Source organism: Thunnus thynnus, chromosome 10, assembly GCF_963924715.1.
Source record: "Thunnus thynnus chromosome 10, fThuThy2.1, whole genome shotgun sequence".
Taxonomy (NCBI): domain Eukaryota; kingdom Metazoa; phylum Chordata; class Actinopteri; order Scombriformes; family Scombridae; genus Thunnus; species Thunnus thynnus.
The window spans coordinates 15952694-15970629 of record NC_089526.1 but is presented as its reverse complement, the minus strand read 5'-3'; the positions used below and the strand labels follow the sequence as shown (position 1 = coordinate 15970629).

At 42.0% G+C, this 17936-nt stretch overlaps 1 protein-coding gene across 1 annotated transcript in view; it reads left to right on the top strand.

Moving 5' to 3' along the window:
- The first annotated feature begins 545 nt into the window (after positions 1–545).
- The window catches only part of efna3b (ephrin-A3b), a 60498-nt gene continuing 43107 nt past the window's right edge, over positions 546–17936 (top strand). The window contains exons 1-2 of the mRNA XM_067601450.1: positions 546–1147; positions 1454–1665. Of these exons, the coding sequence (XP_067457551.1) occupies positions 1556–1665 (110 nt within the window). The 5' untranslated portion in view covers positions 546–1147; positions 1454–1555. The remainder of the gene's footprint in view (positions 1148–1453; positions 1666–17936) is intronic.

Sequence of the window (17936 nt, the reverse complement as noted above, 5' to 3'; positions counted from 1 at the left end):
CATGAAAATAACTTTAAATCAATCTAACATAACGGCTTTCATAGATTTTAGATCTAAAAATGTAATTCATGTGAGAAGAATAAAACAGCAAGTTAAGGGTTCTGTCATCTCAAAAACTTAGTCAGATAAAGTGTGAATATCATTGTGAACATGCCTATACATTATTACATAGAGTTTGTCTATATGATGGATGGAGATTAGGCGAGGGGACATGCGTGTGTGTGCGTGTATGCTACTGCAATAAGAGGATTGCATATAATAATAGTGTTGTATTAAACTGACTTACAGCGTCTGGGGATCCAAGCAAGGAGGGGTGGTAATGGAGAATATACAGTATGTGTGTGTGCGTGAGTCCATGGGTGTTTTTTTAGCCTTATTAATAAAAAAAAAATGCAAAAGTGTGTGTGGCTAGGGAGGAGGAGGAAGAAGAGGAGGGGGTGTTACACTGGGGGGGGAAGAAATAGGCTGCAGATGGTGGCTGCTGCAGACGTATCTGGCGGAGGATGGGGGTGGGATTCAAAGCTTTCTACTTTTACAGCTGCGGTGGAGGTCGAATAGTTGAGAGAAAACTTCAAGTCGCAGTGATGCCTGATGTGCTGCGACTTGGCCACAATATTGGAGGAATGCGCTTTTGTCGCTCGCAGGGGGTGGAGTTAGAAAGTGAACGAGTGCTGCCTACCAAACAGAAAGAGGAGAAGGAGGAGAGAGAGGGGAAGAGAGAGAGAGGGGGAGAGAGAGAGAGAGAGAGAGAGAGAGAGAGAGAGACGGGTGGGCAGGCTGCTCACCGTAACGATGGTTGTCGGATAGAGTCTTGAAGACCTAATGAAACTGGCTGGTTGAATTGTGCGCAGCGATTATAGAGCTCGGCGTGCTTTGCATCTCTCGGATCCTTGGAAGGAAAAAAAAGAAACTGCAGCAGCACGCAGATATAACAAGAACAGTTATTTTAAAAAAAGAAGAGGACTTGGTTAATATCTTTTATTTTACTACCGTTTTCCACTCTTATTTTCGCCTTTTCACATCAGCAGCACACAACTCTTTCCCAGCGGACAGGACCGTTTCATGCCCGGAGAAGGACCGACTTCCCGCTTGGACCCGGTGCCGGCCTCCCTCACTCCTCTGGCGGGCTCCAAAACAGCAGTTCCCGGTGAGAGAGGACCAGGCGCGGCTCACACATAAATGGGGAGCCCGCTCATAAGGACTTGCGCATCCACAAACCCCCTTGTTTGAAGCTCCAGGATTTGTTGGGGAGGGAGGAAGGGGGTTCGCAGTGTCTGGTTTATGGGGGAGGGAGGGGGTTGAGAGGGAGTGGAGGGGAAAGGGGGGGGGGGGGCTCAGTCACTTCACATCACAATAGACTTTGAGTTTTACAACACTTATTAACCAGAGCCAGTCTTACAGTCTTTATCCGTTTGTGTGCATGCATGAAGCTTTTGTTTCTCCCGTCTGTTAGGCATTTGCTGGGATGTTTGAGTCGCGTTGTTTGGTGGGGTGAAGGGACCGAGAGAGTGGCCGGAGAGACCGAGGGACGGAGGCCGAGAGAGGAGCCGAGAGCATGGCTCTGGTAGCGCTGTCTCTCTGGGTGCTAACGAGTCTCACCTGGGGAAACCTGCTCCAGGTGTCCGCCAACAGGCATTCCGTTTACTGGAACAGCTCCAACATACAGTAAGACATCCACTCCTTATGTTTAAATGTGTGTGTGTGTGTGTGTGTGTGTGTGTGTGTGTGTGTGTGTGTGTGTGTGTGTGTGCAATTTCTTCTGATCCTTCCATTCTCCACCTGTTAAAAGGAAGAAACAGAAAAATGTCCTGATTTGCTCTCTGTGGGCTGTCAGATTCATACCATCACTCTCTCAGTTCATCAGTGGTTTATTGCTGGTTTAAGCTTCTCTTGCATGTTTCTCTCTGCTGTAGCAGCCACCCTCTTTGTATGCATCTTTATCCCTTTTTTTTTAGTGGCTGAAATTATTTAGATTTACAAAAACTCTCACATCTCACTATGGTAAAGCTATTTTTTGAGTCTCAAACTGCTCTCAGAGACCCCTACCGTGAAGTCAAGGTGGCCCCAAACCATCTTTTCTACACCTTCGCTTGCACAATTCAGCGTCTCCAGCACCAATCTTGTGCATATTCTGGTTTTATGTGGTGACTTCCTTCTTTTTTTTCTCCATCTACTTTCCTCTTCCTTCAGCCACGCTCGGTGGAGGAACCGAGAGAAAAAAGCAAGAGCATCGCATGTGATTCTCTTGCCTTCCTCTCCTCCTCTCTCTCCCGTCATGTGGCTCTCCACTCTCAGTCTTTCAGTGCTCTTTTCTCTCTGTCTTCTCCTCTATCTGGTTCAATTAGGAGCACTTCTTCATCCTGACCCCATTGTGTTGTAGCAGTGTCACTATTCAATCTCTCCTTCTCTCTCCCTCTCCAACTTGCTCTCTTCTTCTATCCCTCTCTAACCCCCTTTCCTTGTTTACACTCAGTCCGTTGGCCTTTTTGTTATCCTCCTAATCTCTCGCTCCTCGCCTCTATCTTGATTCAAGTGAAAAAGGCTTTTTTTTTTCGAAAGCTGCCTTTTTAATACTGTCCTTGTGAGTCCATGGCTCTGCTGCTCGATCTTTAAAGAATGTAGCGTCAGTCTGCAGCAGCACACTGTACTGTAGGCTTATCTCTCTTCTTACAATTCACAATAAAATCTGGCAAGTTTATGTTGTACCAGATGTGTTGCAACACATAATCTCTACATCCACATCTCATTTGTTAAACTCATAGGCGCTTTTTCTCTTCTGCCCAAAACGCAAAGATAACATTTTGTTAATTTTGCGACCGAAGGCCAGATTTGACATAAGATTTAGTAAAAAAGACATAAAACACTGGCAGAGGCGTGTTTCAGCAAACTTGTGTGATCTACTGTATTTAGCTTTTACTGATAAGGTCACAAAATAATGCAACAATCAACTACATTTTGGGTCTCATAAGATGCACAAGAGCGCATGTCACACACTAACACACACCTTCGTTTTCGTTCTCCATCTTGCAGTGAATCCGGCCTATGTGTAAGCTTTGCATTCTGTGTTTCTGTTACCAAGCGTCCCCCAGAACATCTCAGTATGTGGCATTTACCTCTTCAGCAGTATTTATTGGACTCCTAAGATGAGCAGTCAGATATAAACCCGTTTTTATGACAGCGCTTATTAAGGACGTAAACAGTCTGAAAACTCAGAAAAATACGCTGTTGTTTTTGCAGGAAGAGGATGAATGATTTTGTCGGCCGACAGTAACTCCAGGCCAGTGATTTTAGTTTACAGCATGAAATAAAACTATGAGAGGCAAGTGAATTTATGCCTCACAACAAAATTACTATACATGAAGTGCTGCACAAAGTAATAAGAGCGGAAAACGTAAGGTTATTGGTTGTGGTACGATACTGTAAACAATATTAGTTTTCCGGAATGTGAGAAAAATAATTTCTGCGAATTTTAGAGAAACTAATATTGCCTGCACAGCTGCTACTAAAGCATTTTAGCTGATATTTTCCTGCAACTCTCAATGTGGAGTGTGCTCATTTTCAATTTCGACTTTTTTGCTCTGTAATAATTTGATAATAAATGCTAATGAAATTCCACCGTCGGTTTTCATATCAGAGACAGAAGTTGATTTAGATAAAATGTGGAGAAAACGCTTAAAGGCATAAAGGAAAAGAAAGAAGTGAACCCGGGACCTCGGTACATTCAGTTCGGGCAGTTTTAACATTTGTAAAATGTATACGTAATTAAGTAATTTGTCATCAGTTTTTTTTGCTGTATATTCTGAGTGTTTGCTGATAAGTTAGAGAAAAAAAAGCTGCAGTTTTTTCAGACGAAGCAGAGGGAGGACTTAAGCAGTCTGGAACAGCCTAACCTTTAACCTAACTGTCCAGGACCTGAGTACTGCAGAACACCGCAGCCTCCCTTCTCTCTCTCCACACGGTCACGGCCAATACTGTTTTCATCCCAGCGGCGGAATATTCTTAGCCCCTGCAGTGTGAGTCTTAGTGTGTCTTTTATAAAAGACTGTGGTTAATTAAAGAACACTGCATCTCAGTGGACCTGCCTCATCCCTGATCTTCCCATCTCTTCCTCTCCCTCTTTTTTTCTTTCTCACTGCACACATACACAGTGACAATGTATGAGCAGTGAGTAGGGATAACTTTTTCAATTCAGCCTACTTAGTGAATAAGGAGACAAAAGGGGCTATGGACAGTGGCTCACAAAAGACAGATAAACTGCAGGATAACCTGTCTAATCTACTCTTTCATACTCTTCTAAGTCCTTTTTTCAACAGCACGGATCTTATTTCCAGCATTTATTTTAATCTCTGCACTCAATACCACACCATCCAACATTTGTCGGGTTAGCTTGCATGTCTCTAGCCGTTGGCAATCAGCCTCTCTGGAGTTTCTCTAACTCTCAGTGCAGTGTGGAGGTTTAGAAGGCCAATAATAAGCTGTAGTATAGCTGTCAGTTTGAGTGGTAAACACATTGTAAAGCCTGAGGACCCTGCAGTTTCTCAACCAGCTTCTGACCCCGAGCCACTCATCAACCACAAGAGACAGGCTGAGACTGTTGCCAGGGATTAACTACTTCACGCACACATGCACGCACAAACGTGTGCATGCATGCTCACATCTGTACATGTGCACATGCTAGCATGCTCACATATATCTCTACTTATGTGTGTAGACACAAACATACACGCGTTCCCTGCTGCGCGCTTTTTTTTAACTTCGAGAAGATGGATCATTTCCTGCGTTTGCGTCTTGCACAAAGGCTGTTGCTACTACCTATCAGTCACTTGTCATTGATATCCCTGGGCATGAATGTGTGTATAATGGTGTGTATGTGTGTGTGTGTGTGTGTGTGTACATTTGTCCTGTTACAGATGTCTCTGTTCATTGATGGGTGACCGAAACAAAAACAAATCCATCAGTCCGTTAAATCACACATTATCTTCCACCACCTGGCAATTAACCACCGCTGTGAGTGTGTGCGCGCACGTCTGTGTGCATGCGTATACGTGTATATGTGTGTAATCTAATAACGCAGCAGTTTGCTGATTTGCATAATAGATACCCGGTGATATCTCTTAATTTATCAGTTGTATATTTCGGAAACGATTAGGCTGTGAATAAACAAACACATCTCTAGACAGTATGTTTGTGTTTGTGTGTGTGTGTGTGTGTGTGTCCATGACATTGTCACCTCAAGGCATACCACTGGAGTAAAGCCAGCTATCGCAAGCAGAATTTGCTCCTCATATAAATGCACATGCGCATGCGTGGTAATCGATGCCGAGGTGGAAGTTGTTTTATATTCATCCAGCTAGTCAGAGTGTGCAGAGACACGTCACGCAGGGCGGTGAGCGAAATAATGCAAGAATATGTGAAGAGAGAGAGAGAGAGACAGCGAGACAGAAATACTGTGGGACTGGTTAGAGGAGAAAGGAAGTCAGGAAGAATACAGATGGATTTCATGTTGAATTATAATAGACCAGGGGGAGGAGGGTCATCATAATAATGATAATAATGCTTAGCCAGTGCCCTGATCCACACTCTGAGTTCTCTTATTAAACACAATAACAGTTACCAGTTTCTCTGTGGGTGTGCACGAGAGAGAAGGAGGAAAACGTAGACTCAGACGAGAGGATTAAACAGGCCAATCAACCATCCCCTTGACAGCAACACAAACCTATCTGTCTCCCAGCCCCACTTAGGACAACAACATTTACATTTATGAATATCTGCACAAAGGAGAGTATTACTCACTCACTATCACAAGGCCCGCCTGTGTGTTGCGCGTATGTGCTTGTGTGTACAACCCATCCATCATAGACGTTAGCGCTGCTGCTTCGTACGCATGTCAGCTACCTCTGTGATGGTACACACACACACACACACACACACACACACACACACACACACAGAAAATCTCACACAAAGGCTCAGTGATCATCATAACAGTTACATAGACCCAGTGATCAGACTAGTCATTAGTAACGAATAATAAGGCCCCATAGTGTATGGGTGAATGGGTTTTTGGTTTGTGTAGCCATGTGTGGGTGTGAAAGTGTGTGTGTGTGTGTGGTGTGCAGACACTTGCACAGGGACGTCATTAATTAGAAGCAATAGAGAACACCTGTGTGATGGATGACTACTGTTTGCATAATAAGATCCGGTGGCTCTTTCTATGTGTGTGTGTGTGTGTGTGAGTGTATATATATGGAAGTAAATACATTTTTCTGATTGAACAGGTATTGTCTGGTAGGTGAGCAGAGGAATAAGGGACATTTACAAGAAAGGAGGAAAAAGAAATGAATTCTTTTCTCGTCATCTATCTTTCCTGTCTTCAGGGATGAGTTAGATTTCAGGAGCGTACTCCCACCTCTCTGTTCTTCTTTCTTCTCTCATCCTCCAATAACCTTACGGGAAAGCACTCTTGGGGTGGTGGTATTTTGGGAGCTGTGTGCTTTTTTTGATGTGAATGTTGTGAGACTCTTTCTCTGTCAAATTTACTTGGACTAAATCTTTCCAGTACCAGAAAATATGCTGCCTCGCTTTGAGGTCTCGTCTTCCTTCACCTCACCTTACCTCACCCACACTTCCCTTTCCTTTTCTTCTCGACACCCTTTTTCCTCTCCTTCTTCTACATTTTGAGATTTTGACCGAAGCCACCTCTCATATTACATTTTCTAAACCTGCCTCCTTGTAAATCCTATGATTTTACACACACACACATAAAACACTCACATTGATCTTGAGAAAAAGACAAGCCTGAAATATCGAGCCCACCCTGTTTTGCTACATCTCTTGATTGGCTCTTTCATTTCCTCAAACGCTGCCTCGCTTACATGATGGACTAATCGGAACCATTGCTGTGAAAATGGAGTATTGATGTACAGCGTCCGCACTCGCTCGGTCTTGAGTCAAACGCTCGCTGGTCACTGTAATGGTTTTGCATTCAAAGGAGCTGTTTTAGAGGAAGCAGGTTCGAAGGGATTTTAGGGATGTAATGCTGCTAAGACCAAGCTTATATGAAAGTCAGAGTGACTTGAGCAATTCTGATCAAGCCTGACACAAAGTAAGGTTCTTATTGGTGTAAATGCCTGGTCTAGGATTTGTATTGATTCAAGTGACTGCTGATTCCATGCTGGTGGCTCAGTGGTAAGCACAGACGCTTTGCAGGCTGTATGTATCAAGCCTTTCAGAGTCATTGCAAGGAATCGCTCTAAATGGCTGACTAGAACTAAAAAATACTTTTACCTCATTGCAAGATTAAGACGCTTTTTTTAAAATATAAACTTCCTACAAAAACTGAGCAAATATTTTACGGCAATCCGAAACATATGATTAAATTCACGATATCTTGTTGTTAATCTTTTAGTAGTTTTGATGTGAATTCAACACATCCGCAGCGATGGCCAGCTTATCTAGATACAGTAAGTTGATACAGGAAAAACAAAATTACAGAAAATAGCATCACTTTCAGTGTTTCCCACAGGTTGAGAATTTATTTTTACTTGTCATCCTCAAGGGAGGCGGAGGTGTAGTGTAGTGGGCTGCACTGAATTCACGATGCACTCTGTTCAAACCATGTCCACATTCATCCACATTTTTACACAGACTTTTACAGGAAGAGAAATAATAAATACTGAAAGACAGAAAACTCTGCTTGTGAAGGTTGGGGGAGGTGTCTTTTTGGGTGGATATTTTGTATATGGGAAGCATTGACTTGTGTGACGTCCTACTTCCACGCAGGTAAAGTCTAAAACATATTTAGCCTGAACTAATAAACATGAAGCATCATATCTTAATTGCTTTTTAAAAATGGTTTTATACCAATGTATTTTTTTTCTGATTTCTGTATACGTATCTAGGTTAAAAACAAATTAAATTGATGTTTTGGTCCTACCTATCGGTCAGTTTTAGCAGTCTGGGCATGCCTGACCCTCATTTGGCCAAATCATTGAATATAATGCATGCAGAGCCAATATGTGTTGATAATGTGATATGGATTTACTTGGAATGTGTCCTCAATATTGCTTGGACCAATGATTTTATGCAAGCTCTTCATAACACTGATAAATCCCAGAAAACCACAAATTTTCTCAGGAGTAATGCGTGGTATTGGAGTTACAGTTGTTATGCCCTTTACATTACATTTCTTTGTTTTCAGCAACATGGTTTTGTGTATGTAGCATTACACCCTGGTCAGAATCAGCCAAAATGAATTAGAATACAGTCGGGCTCTTGGTCTTTGAAGATGGTTATTTGTTGTTTCAAATCAGATGATCAGCATGTAATATTTCCGAAATGTGCACGCGTGTTTATCCTATCATTTGCCACCTGCTGGGAACTCCAGCCGCTTAGAGCAACTCTGCAGTTAGACTAAATCCTAGAGCAGACAGGGTGGTTGCCTTTTCTCAGTGAGAAAAAAGCTGAGAAATTATTTGGGAAAAATGTTTTTTTTTATCTCTATTCCCAAAAGGATGACCAAATATGCATCATTAGGACTGATTTCTCAATCCGAGTTGCTTAATAGACCTTTTTTCTGGGCGGGCATTTTAACACGTCATACCAAGAAAAGCACATGTGCAATTAATAACATGAATCATGGCTGTGTTCCATTGTGCATGCTGGCTCACTGGCAGGGCTTACTGGGGTACCTAAATGGAACAGAGCCATCGTTAATGTTATTAGTTACACCTGTGCTTCTCCTGCTATGACAAGTCAAAAAGCTGTGAAAAAGGTCTATAAATATGATTGCAGGTTTGGTTCCTGACTGGAGAGCCTTATGTTTGTGTGGGTTTCCTCAATGGTGCTCTGTTTCCCTCCCCACGCCCAGCAACAAGGCGTGAGTGTGTCAAGGCTACTGTATACTCTCTCAGAAGTGCTGTCTGGACAGTCTGAAAGTGATGAAAAGCTCTTGTGAGGCATTTTCTTACCCAATCATTGTAACCAACAATCTGACAGCCACACCTGCATTGTATAGCAGTGATCGTCACACAGGTGTGAAAATGGGCTGAGCTCTAGATATGGTGAAAAGTTCTTTTCCCCTCTACATTCCCACTTCCATCAATGTCCCCATTCACTGCTGAGCCGCACCAATCACCTCCTTGTTGGCAGCGGTGGAGAGGCTGTGTGCTTTCAGAGAAGAGAGGAGGATTGCAACTAAAATTGGGATCAACATCTGAGCAACAGCTGCGACAGATATGAGCTGATAGACAGGCGCTCTGTTTACCTCCGCTTCATGTTGTTGAATCAGAGTGACTCCGCTCTGGCACTCAACAAAAACCAGGACATGTGGCTACTTGTGTGATGCCTATGAATACAATATTTTATTTTCCGAAGCCTCTTTATTAACTATTCCACCGGCGAACACCTCCACTTTACAATCCTTCCCTCTCTCTTTCATCTAGCCTCTCATCCCACTTCTAGTGGATTTCTGAGAGAGTGTATTTCAGCCTTTAGCCTTTTGACGAACTGGCCATGTATCTATTGTGCTTTCCTGCCATTTACTCACTGACTATGCATGAGCAGGTATAGATGAGTGTACTCCAACAGATGCATGTACTTTACCTTTGTGGTACCATACTGTTGTTTTTACCAGCAGCTTAAGAAAAGAGACATTGCAGTTATCTGATTGCACGATGACTTCACACAGAGCTCACACGAAGACAAACATTGCTTATATTGATATTGGCTTCTCCGTTGCTGATTTCAAGATGTTTTAAAATGTTCCTCACTGTTCTGTTTAACCTCAACGTAATCCCAGTGTGTGTGTGTGTATAAGATATACAAAGAAATGTGGGAAAAAGAGACAATAAACAGATCTTTTCAGGACAGGATCTTAACAATCAATTCTCAGAAATCGCTTTGAAATAATGAGAGGAACTGTGTCAGAGTCTCGCAGCGTTCATGCTGATTTAAGTTAAAACTCTGCCGTGCGAGGTGGATGAATTGTTTTTTTCTCCTTGACAGGCGAATTATTGAATGACCGTCTTCCCTCATTATCTGTAGATTTTAGGCAAAATGTGGGACGAAACAAGAATTTATCTTTCCCACCCATGTGTTAAATTTGAACAAATTGTCCAGAGAGAACAAATCCCACAGCAATGGACCGGAGGCGAAATTCGAAACACACACACACACACACACACACACACACACACACACACACACACGTTTATGTACACACTCACACGTACACACTCGATGTTGTTGATATCAACATTATTCTCTTAGCCGATGCCTAAGCTCCAGCAGTGTAATCAGGTGCTAATAACAAGGCTGTGATGTTTACAAGCTGTTTCAAAGCGCTTCATATATTTGTGTGTGTATGTGAGTATTCTCTATGTGATGCCTACTCTATTCCCTGCCAGCGCTGTGGGGGCTTTGGGGGGGTACTAATAATGTAGACTGTCAGCTCTTGCACACACACACACACACACACACACACACACATGCGCACACACCAGATGCGCATATGGTGTGTTTGTGACGTGGCTAATGATAGCAGCGTAGCGGCAGTCTGTGGCCATATGCTGAGCCTGATCACAACAGAGCAGAGTGGCCTAGTGTTAATAAACTCTACTGACATGACAATTAGGAATTAGGACGCACGATATTTGATTTTTTGCCGATATCCGATATGCTGATGTTTTCCATATTGCATGTTTTTTTCCTCCTAATTGCAGAGAACATCAAGTCTCTCCTGCAGTGGAATTAAGATATTATCATGCCTTCTGTTATCATGATTACCCACTGACAGATGCAGACATAAAATACCATGCTTTTTAAGATGTACACATTCACTGGGCAAAATAAGAAAACTACTTCAACTTAGGTTACATGTAAAACATTTTTTCAAACATCATTTTCAAACAAAACTGTAAGTTTCATCCTACTTTAACAGGCTCGGACGATTTTCTCCCTGAGACAATCTTGACAACAACTACGACCAGGACAACTTTGACCTATTTCACAAGTTGCAAAAAAAGTAAGTAAATGTAATATATATATAACATGAATCATGGCTGTAATATATAATAATACATCAGTCAGAGGGACCAAACCACTGCTTTTCCTTTTATACTTTAACTACATCATGTAAACATGTATTGGTACTTTTACTTCTTCCACCTCTACAATAAAGCTGGATAAGATCCAGAGACAGTCAGTGATGCAGCTCCTCCATGGAGGATAACTAAAGCTGCTCAGGTTGACAACTGACGACAAAATAAATTCATTTAGCATCTTCACTGTTTGATTTGGGCTGTTATGGCAGTTAAAATAAAGCCGACAGTTAAGAATTCCTTGCCAGCCACCGCATTCAAAGCTACCAAGGCCATCGCTACAACAACACTGAGCATCGAGTTAGCACCAAAACCAACACAGAAATATTTTTCTCAGGACGTTATGCAGGACCAGCAGAGATAAATATATCTTTATAGATTCATCTTGCAGTTTAACTTCATCCATTAAGCCCTTTTCCTCTTCGCCTTGCACCTACATCCCCAAACACGTGTCCAGCATCACGAAGCTAGCCAGCTAAACAGAACAGCACTGCTTGTTTACACACATAAACAACACAGGAGTAAAAATCCTCCGGGTGCCTTTGTTTCACTGCTTTTTAAATACCCGACATGGTGACAACATCCACTGGCACGAAGAGCGTTTACTGTACAAACAGTTAAACATTTTGTTGATCATTTAGTCAATGGTTTGTGTTGCGTGCGCATAATTAAAGCGTCATCTTATCGGCCTGTCATATCAGCAGAAATGTTCATTTTGGGCCGATGCCAATATTTCATTTTAAAGCCTTTATCGGCCGATACCAATGGCATGCTGATATCATCGTGCATCCCTGTTAGCAAGTTTCCACATAAAAGCAGCAGTCCCACGTGAAAATGCAACTGTTTCCATTAAACCTAAACATTAGGAATCAACTGCTGCTGACCAAGACAGAGGAGCAGCGGGGAGGAGAGCTGCTCTGTTGACAGGAAAAGTGTCTGTTGTCACTGCTCACTGGGCAGAAGTGATGCTTTGATTATGAATATTGTTAGTGGTTCTTGGAGACGTAAACAACTTAAGATCTTCCGAGATAATGAGAGCTTTTATTCAGTTTTATGTTAAATGTAGAAATGGCTTCTCTGTAACAGCTTTTCATAAGAAACAATTATGGGGAGATATGAGAAAGACTTGATTGTGAAGGTTTGATTTAGCAGTCAGAGGAAGAAATGTAAGGCAGGGTCCTCACTTCAACAAACTACAGAGGACACAGAATTATGCTTATTCCATCCACAGAGAGAGCGCGGCAGAGAGAGGGAGAGTCTTTAATTGAGGTTTTATCCATTTAAGCTGTCACTAAGAGGCCAACTCTGAAACCTTTTAAGCACTCTTCGTTCAGTAATGACACAAATCAGAGAGGAAATGTGTTTGTGTCAGAGCGTAGGTGTGAATGTGTGTGCGTGCCGTGTGTGTGTTCGCGCGTGTTAGCGTTCGTGAAGCAGGAGGGTAATTATGCGGAAATTGGGAAATGGCTAAGTGAATTATGACCTTGTTTCAGCAGAAGGCTTTAATCAGTCGCAGCCAGGCCAGAGAGGGAGGCAGAAATGTTCACTACACGACTAGCACTCCTGATGGCAACAGCAACCAGTCAGTAAAAGTGACTGTTAACACCGTGTTGTGTCAGTCAACCAGTGATTCATGCAGCGGTTATATCCAAAAACCATTGATAGAAATAAAAGTCGTATTCTTTTGTTAGTGTTGTGCTGCTGCTGTAGTTGTAGCATTGTTTAAAGTGTTACATTGTGCATTGAGCTGCATGTACAGTGAAGGGTCATGTGTGTAAGTCTGGGCAATAATTCAAAATCATCATCTCAATTAACCGCTATCATTGGTTTCCCATGGTGATGTCATCAAATGACTTGTTTTGTCTGACTAGTAACCCAAAAATATTAAGTTCACAATGATATAAAACAGAAAAAAAGCAATAAATCCTCACAATTGAAAAGCTGAAAATTGTGAATGTTTGTCATTCTTGAATCAAAATGACATACAATTAATCAGTTATTAAAATAGCTGCAGATTATTTTTCTGTCGATCAAATAATTGTTTCAGCTCTAAAGATCATATCGTGTAGTTGTTTTACAAATATTCTGTTGTCTGAATTTGTCATTCCAAGCAAATTGCAAATAAAAACTAACAGGTTTAGGTTTTTGTTTTACATATGTGAAGGGTTTTGTCTGGATATATGGAATATTTTCCATATTTTGATCTAGATCGGTGTGACAAAAACATTTGTTTTAATATTGCACTTACAGGCCTGTGTACGTGTGCATGAGTAACTCATCGTGTCTAAATCCAATGGCAGTTGTCTTCAGATTGTGTCCTGCTCGTACAGTGAAAATAAAATAAAACTCGAGCAAATTCAAATCGCTAAATGGTGTTCACGACCGCGAGGCACTTCATGTCTGATAGGGAAGGGAAGGCTTATAAATCATTGGGTTAAGTGTGAGATAAGAGAAGTAACTTTTTGTCTTGATTGTCTTTGCTATGCTTCTGTGCACAAAATTCTCTCACAACTCAAGCAAGCTCAGACTCAAACTGCCAAATGGATTCATCTGGGAATGAACAAAGAAAAAGGAACATGAATGAAAAGGGTAAACAAAGATAAAACAAGCAAAAAAAAAAAAAAAACCCAGCCCAAAGAATGCATAAAAATAATAAAAAGTGATGTGTGTGATGTTGACTGCTGATTGCAGCTGGTGTTGCACAGAACAAAACACAAAACTGAGTGAGTAGATAGGCAAAGTACGTGCACACTGTTGTGATGGATGCCAGTGCAACATGTCATTTTGGTCTCAAACTGGCCATTTTGACAGCGAAAACAGCTGATTTTAATTTTGTTTTTGCACATTTCCGCCTGTACTCTTCATGTGTTTTGAGTATGTGTGTGCCTGCTCGTGTGTGTGTGTGTGTATGTATGAATAGCTGTAGCTCTTTAATAATAGCTGTTTGGATGTGTGTTTGGGTCAGCAGCACTGCTGTGTGTCAGCGCGTCTCAGTGAGCCTCTGTTGGTTCTGGTCTGGCTGTCTATTTCTGTCAATGTTGGATCGATGGCGTCCTACAGACACCGCACTCCTCTCTTGGATGTTTCAGCCTGTTCTTCCCCCTCTCTCGCCGTCTATCTGCTGCTCTGCCCTCCCCTTCCTCCCTCTTCTCTGTAAGTCTCTCCCGCTGCCTATCCTGTTGGCTCGGCTTCTCTGCATCACTTCCTCTTCTCCTCCTCATTGTCCTCCTCTGCATCATCGTACTACTCTCAAGTCTCTCTTCAGATCAGACAATGAGCACTCGGTGTGTGTGTGTGTGTCTATATGTGTGTATTTTTTAGTGATTCTTGCCGCTTGTTTATGAGGGATTCCTGTTCTTGCCTTCAAGTTTAAGACAGTTTATGTGTCGGTGTGCTCAGTGTCAATATATACTGCAGCTCTTCATTCATTCTTCATTGCACGTCTTTGTGTAAGTGTGTGAGTTAGTACTGAAATGATCAGTCAATTAGCTGATTAGTCAAAACTTGAAATATGAATCAACAATTGATTGATGATCAATTGATCGTTTTACGCAAAAGGCCATTCACTGGTTCCAGCTTCTAAAATGTGAAAACTTGCTGCTTTTCTCTGTTTAATATCGCTGCTAATCAAATATGTTGGGGTTATATGTTGTTAAAGACACGAGCAATTGGAACGGTCATTTTTTACTCAACGATCAATTGAAAATAATGGTGATATTAATGATAGAAATATTAATTAGTTGCAGCTCTACTGTGAGTAAGAGTGTGCGATATGGATAAAATCTATCACAGTATATACAATAGCGCTGAAACAATAAGTTGATTAATCAGTTCGTTTAATAAGCAATTTGTAGTTTATGTTATTTATCAAGCAAAAATGCCAAACAACAGCTTCTCAAATGTGATGTTTTGCTGCTTTTCTCTGTTTTATATCACTGTAAACTGAATATTGTTGGGTTTTGGACTGCTGTTTTGACAAAACAAACAATTTTAAAGCATCGTCTTGAGCTCTGGAAAATTGTGAAGGTAATTATTTAAACTATTTTATGACTTTTATAGACTAAATAATTAATGAATTAACTGGAAAATGTATCAGGTTTTTTGTTACAGCCCTAATATATATTAATAAAATGATGCCGGTGGATGAAACTCAACAGAGAAATTATAGATAAAATAAAATATGGAAGTCTGTTTTTGCCTAAACCAGTCAAATAAATATCTGACAAATCAAGGTTCTTTATCACAGAGATGCAAAAATTCAATACTGCTATAAAGCAGCCTCATTCATTGATCTGCACCATCGCCTGCAATGCGAATTGACAATTTTCTATTGACATACAGTATATATCATCATATTTTCCAACCCTATGTTGTATGTGTGAGGTGGATAGTGTATGTATGTTAACTCCTGTGTGTGTATGCGCACATGATTCCATGTATGCCCCCTTGTTTCTGACCCTTGAAGATAGATTTTTTTTAATGTGCACATGCATTTACATGAGGGACAGCTGTGTCTGTGTGTATATATGTGTGTGCACACTGAACAGAGTCAATGGTTGTTAATGGAGGGAGATAGAGAATGAGGATGGCTGAGAGCTACAGCAGTGATGCTGACTGGCCTCAGTGCTAACACCCACGCTGTCTGTAGGCTCTGCTCTCTGCTCCTACGCTTTGAGGCACAGGGAATGTGCTAGCGTTGCTGTAGTAAGGCCGCATATGAATGAGAGTTTACTATCTCTCTCAGCCAATTTCTCTCTCCTGTGCGACTATCATGTTTTTAATGAAAGTCCGGGGCGGCTGCTGGAGGTGGATTCGTAGACTGTCTTTATTTCACTTGTATGACGGGGAGGGAGAGAGAGAGAGTAGAGTATAGAGGGGGTGGAGAAAAGAGGGTGCAGGGGGTATAGAGGATGTGGGGGTTGCAGGGTTGTTGTAATGAATGTACTGCAGTTAAAAAGAATTCTGTGTCACTTCCCGGGAGAGAGAGAGAGAGAGAGAGAAATAAAGGTGGTGGAGGGGGGAGAGGGAGATGTGGGAGGAGATGTTGCGAAATAGGATGTGTTGTGTTGATGGAGCAGAGATCTTCGCAGCCAGGCAAACTCTCCTCCCATCCTCGTTTGTACGTATTGGTGTGTGTGTGTGTGTGTGGAGGGGTGCAGATAGAAAGCGAGAAAGAAAGCATGTGAATGCCCCACAGCCTACACGCATACCACCCACACACATTACCCACATGTATTAGACCCATACATATGCATGCTCTTCACTCTCCTCCTCTTCCACCTCTCTTTTCATTTTTCCTCTCTGTTTTCCCACTTTCATACACACACACACACACAATCTTTTGCATACACACACTCACACATATACAGGGAAAACTTGTTTCACAGGGACAATCTCTGTCATTACCTCCCACGGATTCCTCAAGGGATTACATTGTTATTTTCTACCAGCCCTGATCAAATAAAGTGAGCAAAGGGGGAACACACACACACACACACACACAGTCTTTGCCACACACAAACATATACAGTAGGAAAACCCACACCATACACTCCTATGTTTGCTAAATTGTGATTCAATAAAACACAGGATGATGACACCCATCCGCCCACTCGCAGTATGTGCTGTAAATTGTCGCTCACACCACACATAATGAGTGTTTTTCCCCCTTTGAGGTGAATAGTAAATCTGAGCGTATGTATTGCATCACATGTCGCAATTTTCTACAGTATCAGTTCGGATAATCAAAGGCTCCATGACGGCCTCCTCCTAGAGCGGGTAGGGCCGCAGAGATGGGAGCAGATAGGCAAAGAGACCAGTTTAACTCTCCATCAGCCATATCTGTTGGCCTCTGTTGTTCCTGGAGAGAGAAAAAAGACACAGAGAGCACAGAGAACAAGAAAGACCAGACTGAGAAAAAAAACATTGATGGAGGAGCGAAAGGGAAGGAGGGGAGGACACTGAAGAATAGAGAAAGGAGGGCCCTGCAGAACAGTACTGCCAAAACCGAGGTCAATTGTGATGAAAATGGCCGTTCACATGACCACAATAGCGGCTGAGTGACAGCACTAAAGCAGCATGGACGGGCTTATCCTGATCACTCAGAGCCTTGACTGGGGAAATCACAATGCCCTAGAGATCTGTCCTTTTTGGGCTTGGAGGATCACAGAGCGCCCACGGTCCCAAGCTTTGGCCCTGAAATGTCCCTGACATTACCATATCAATGCCGCCCCGGCTATTCCGCCAAGGAGCAGGGCGGCTAGTGATAGTGCTTCCCGGTTAGCATTGCCCTGTGCCTTCACAAGGCTATTCAGCGGGGAGTCAATGCTAACTCAATGCTAAGTGTGAATGGGAAGAAGTGTAAGCTCACTCCTGTAGCGTGAACCCATGTCTGGCGGTGCATTCAGGCTAGTGTTTGTGTGTGTATGAGTCTCTCCTTCCCTTTTTATATCTCTGCCCCACTCTATTTTTTACATTTTAAGTTGTTTTCATGTATATTCCTCCATAGGGCTGCGCGTTGAGCCTCAATACGTTTTTGGTGCCAATTAAAATGTGTCTGTAGCACGGAGTATCAAAAACTTTCAAAACCAAAAGCTGGCATCGAATACTTGCCATTCTTCACTTGTAAAAAATATTTTATTTAGGCCAAATTCGTGTACAGCTGCTTTACAATATTGAACATTTGAGTTTGTTTGAGAAGTTTGGCTCCTTTTATAGAAAAACATCCTCACAGTAAGTTAATGGAAAAAGTAAAAATGGAAATTTAAACATCTACAATTCAATAAAAATTGTCATGGAATTACAGGTACAGCAAACTGTTGCTGAAGAACATCATGT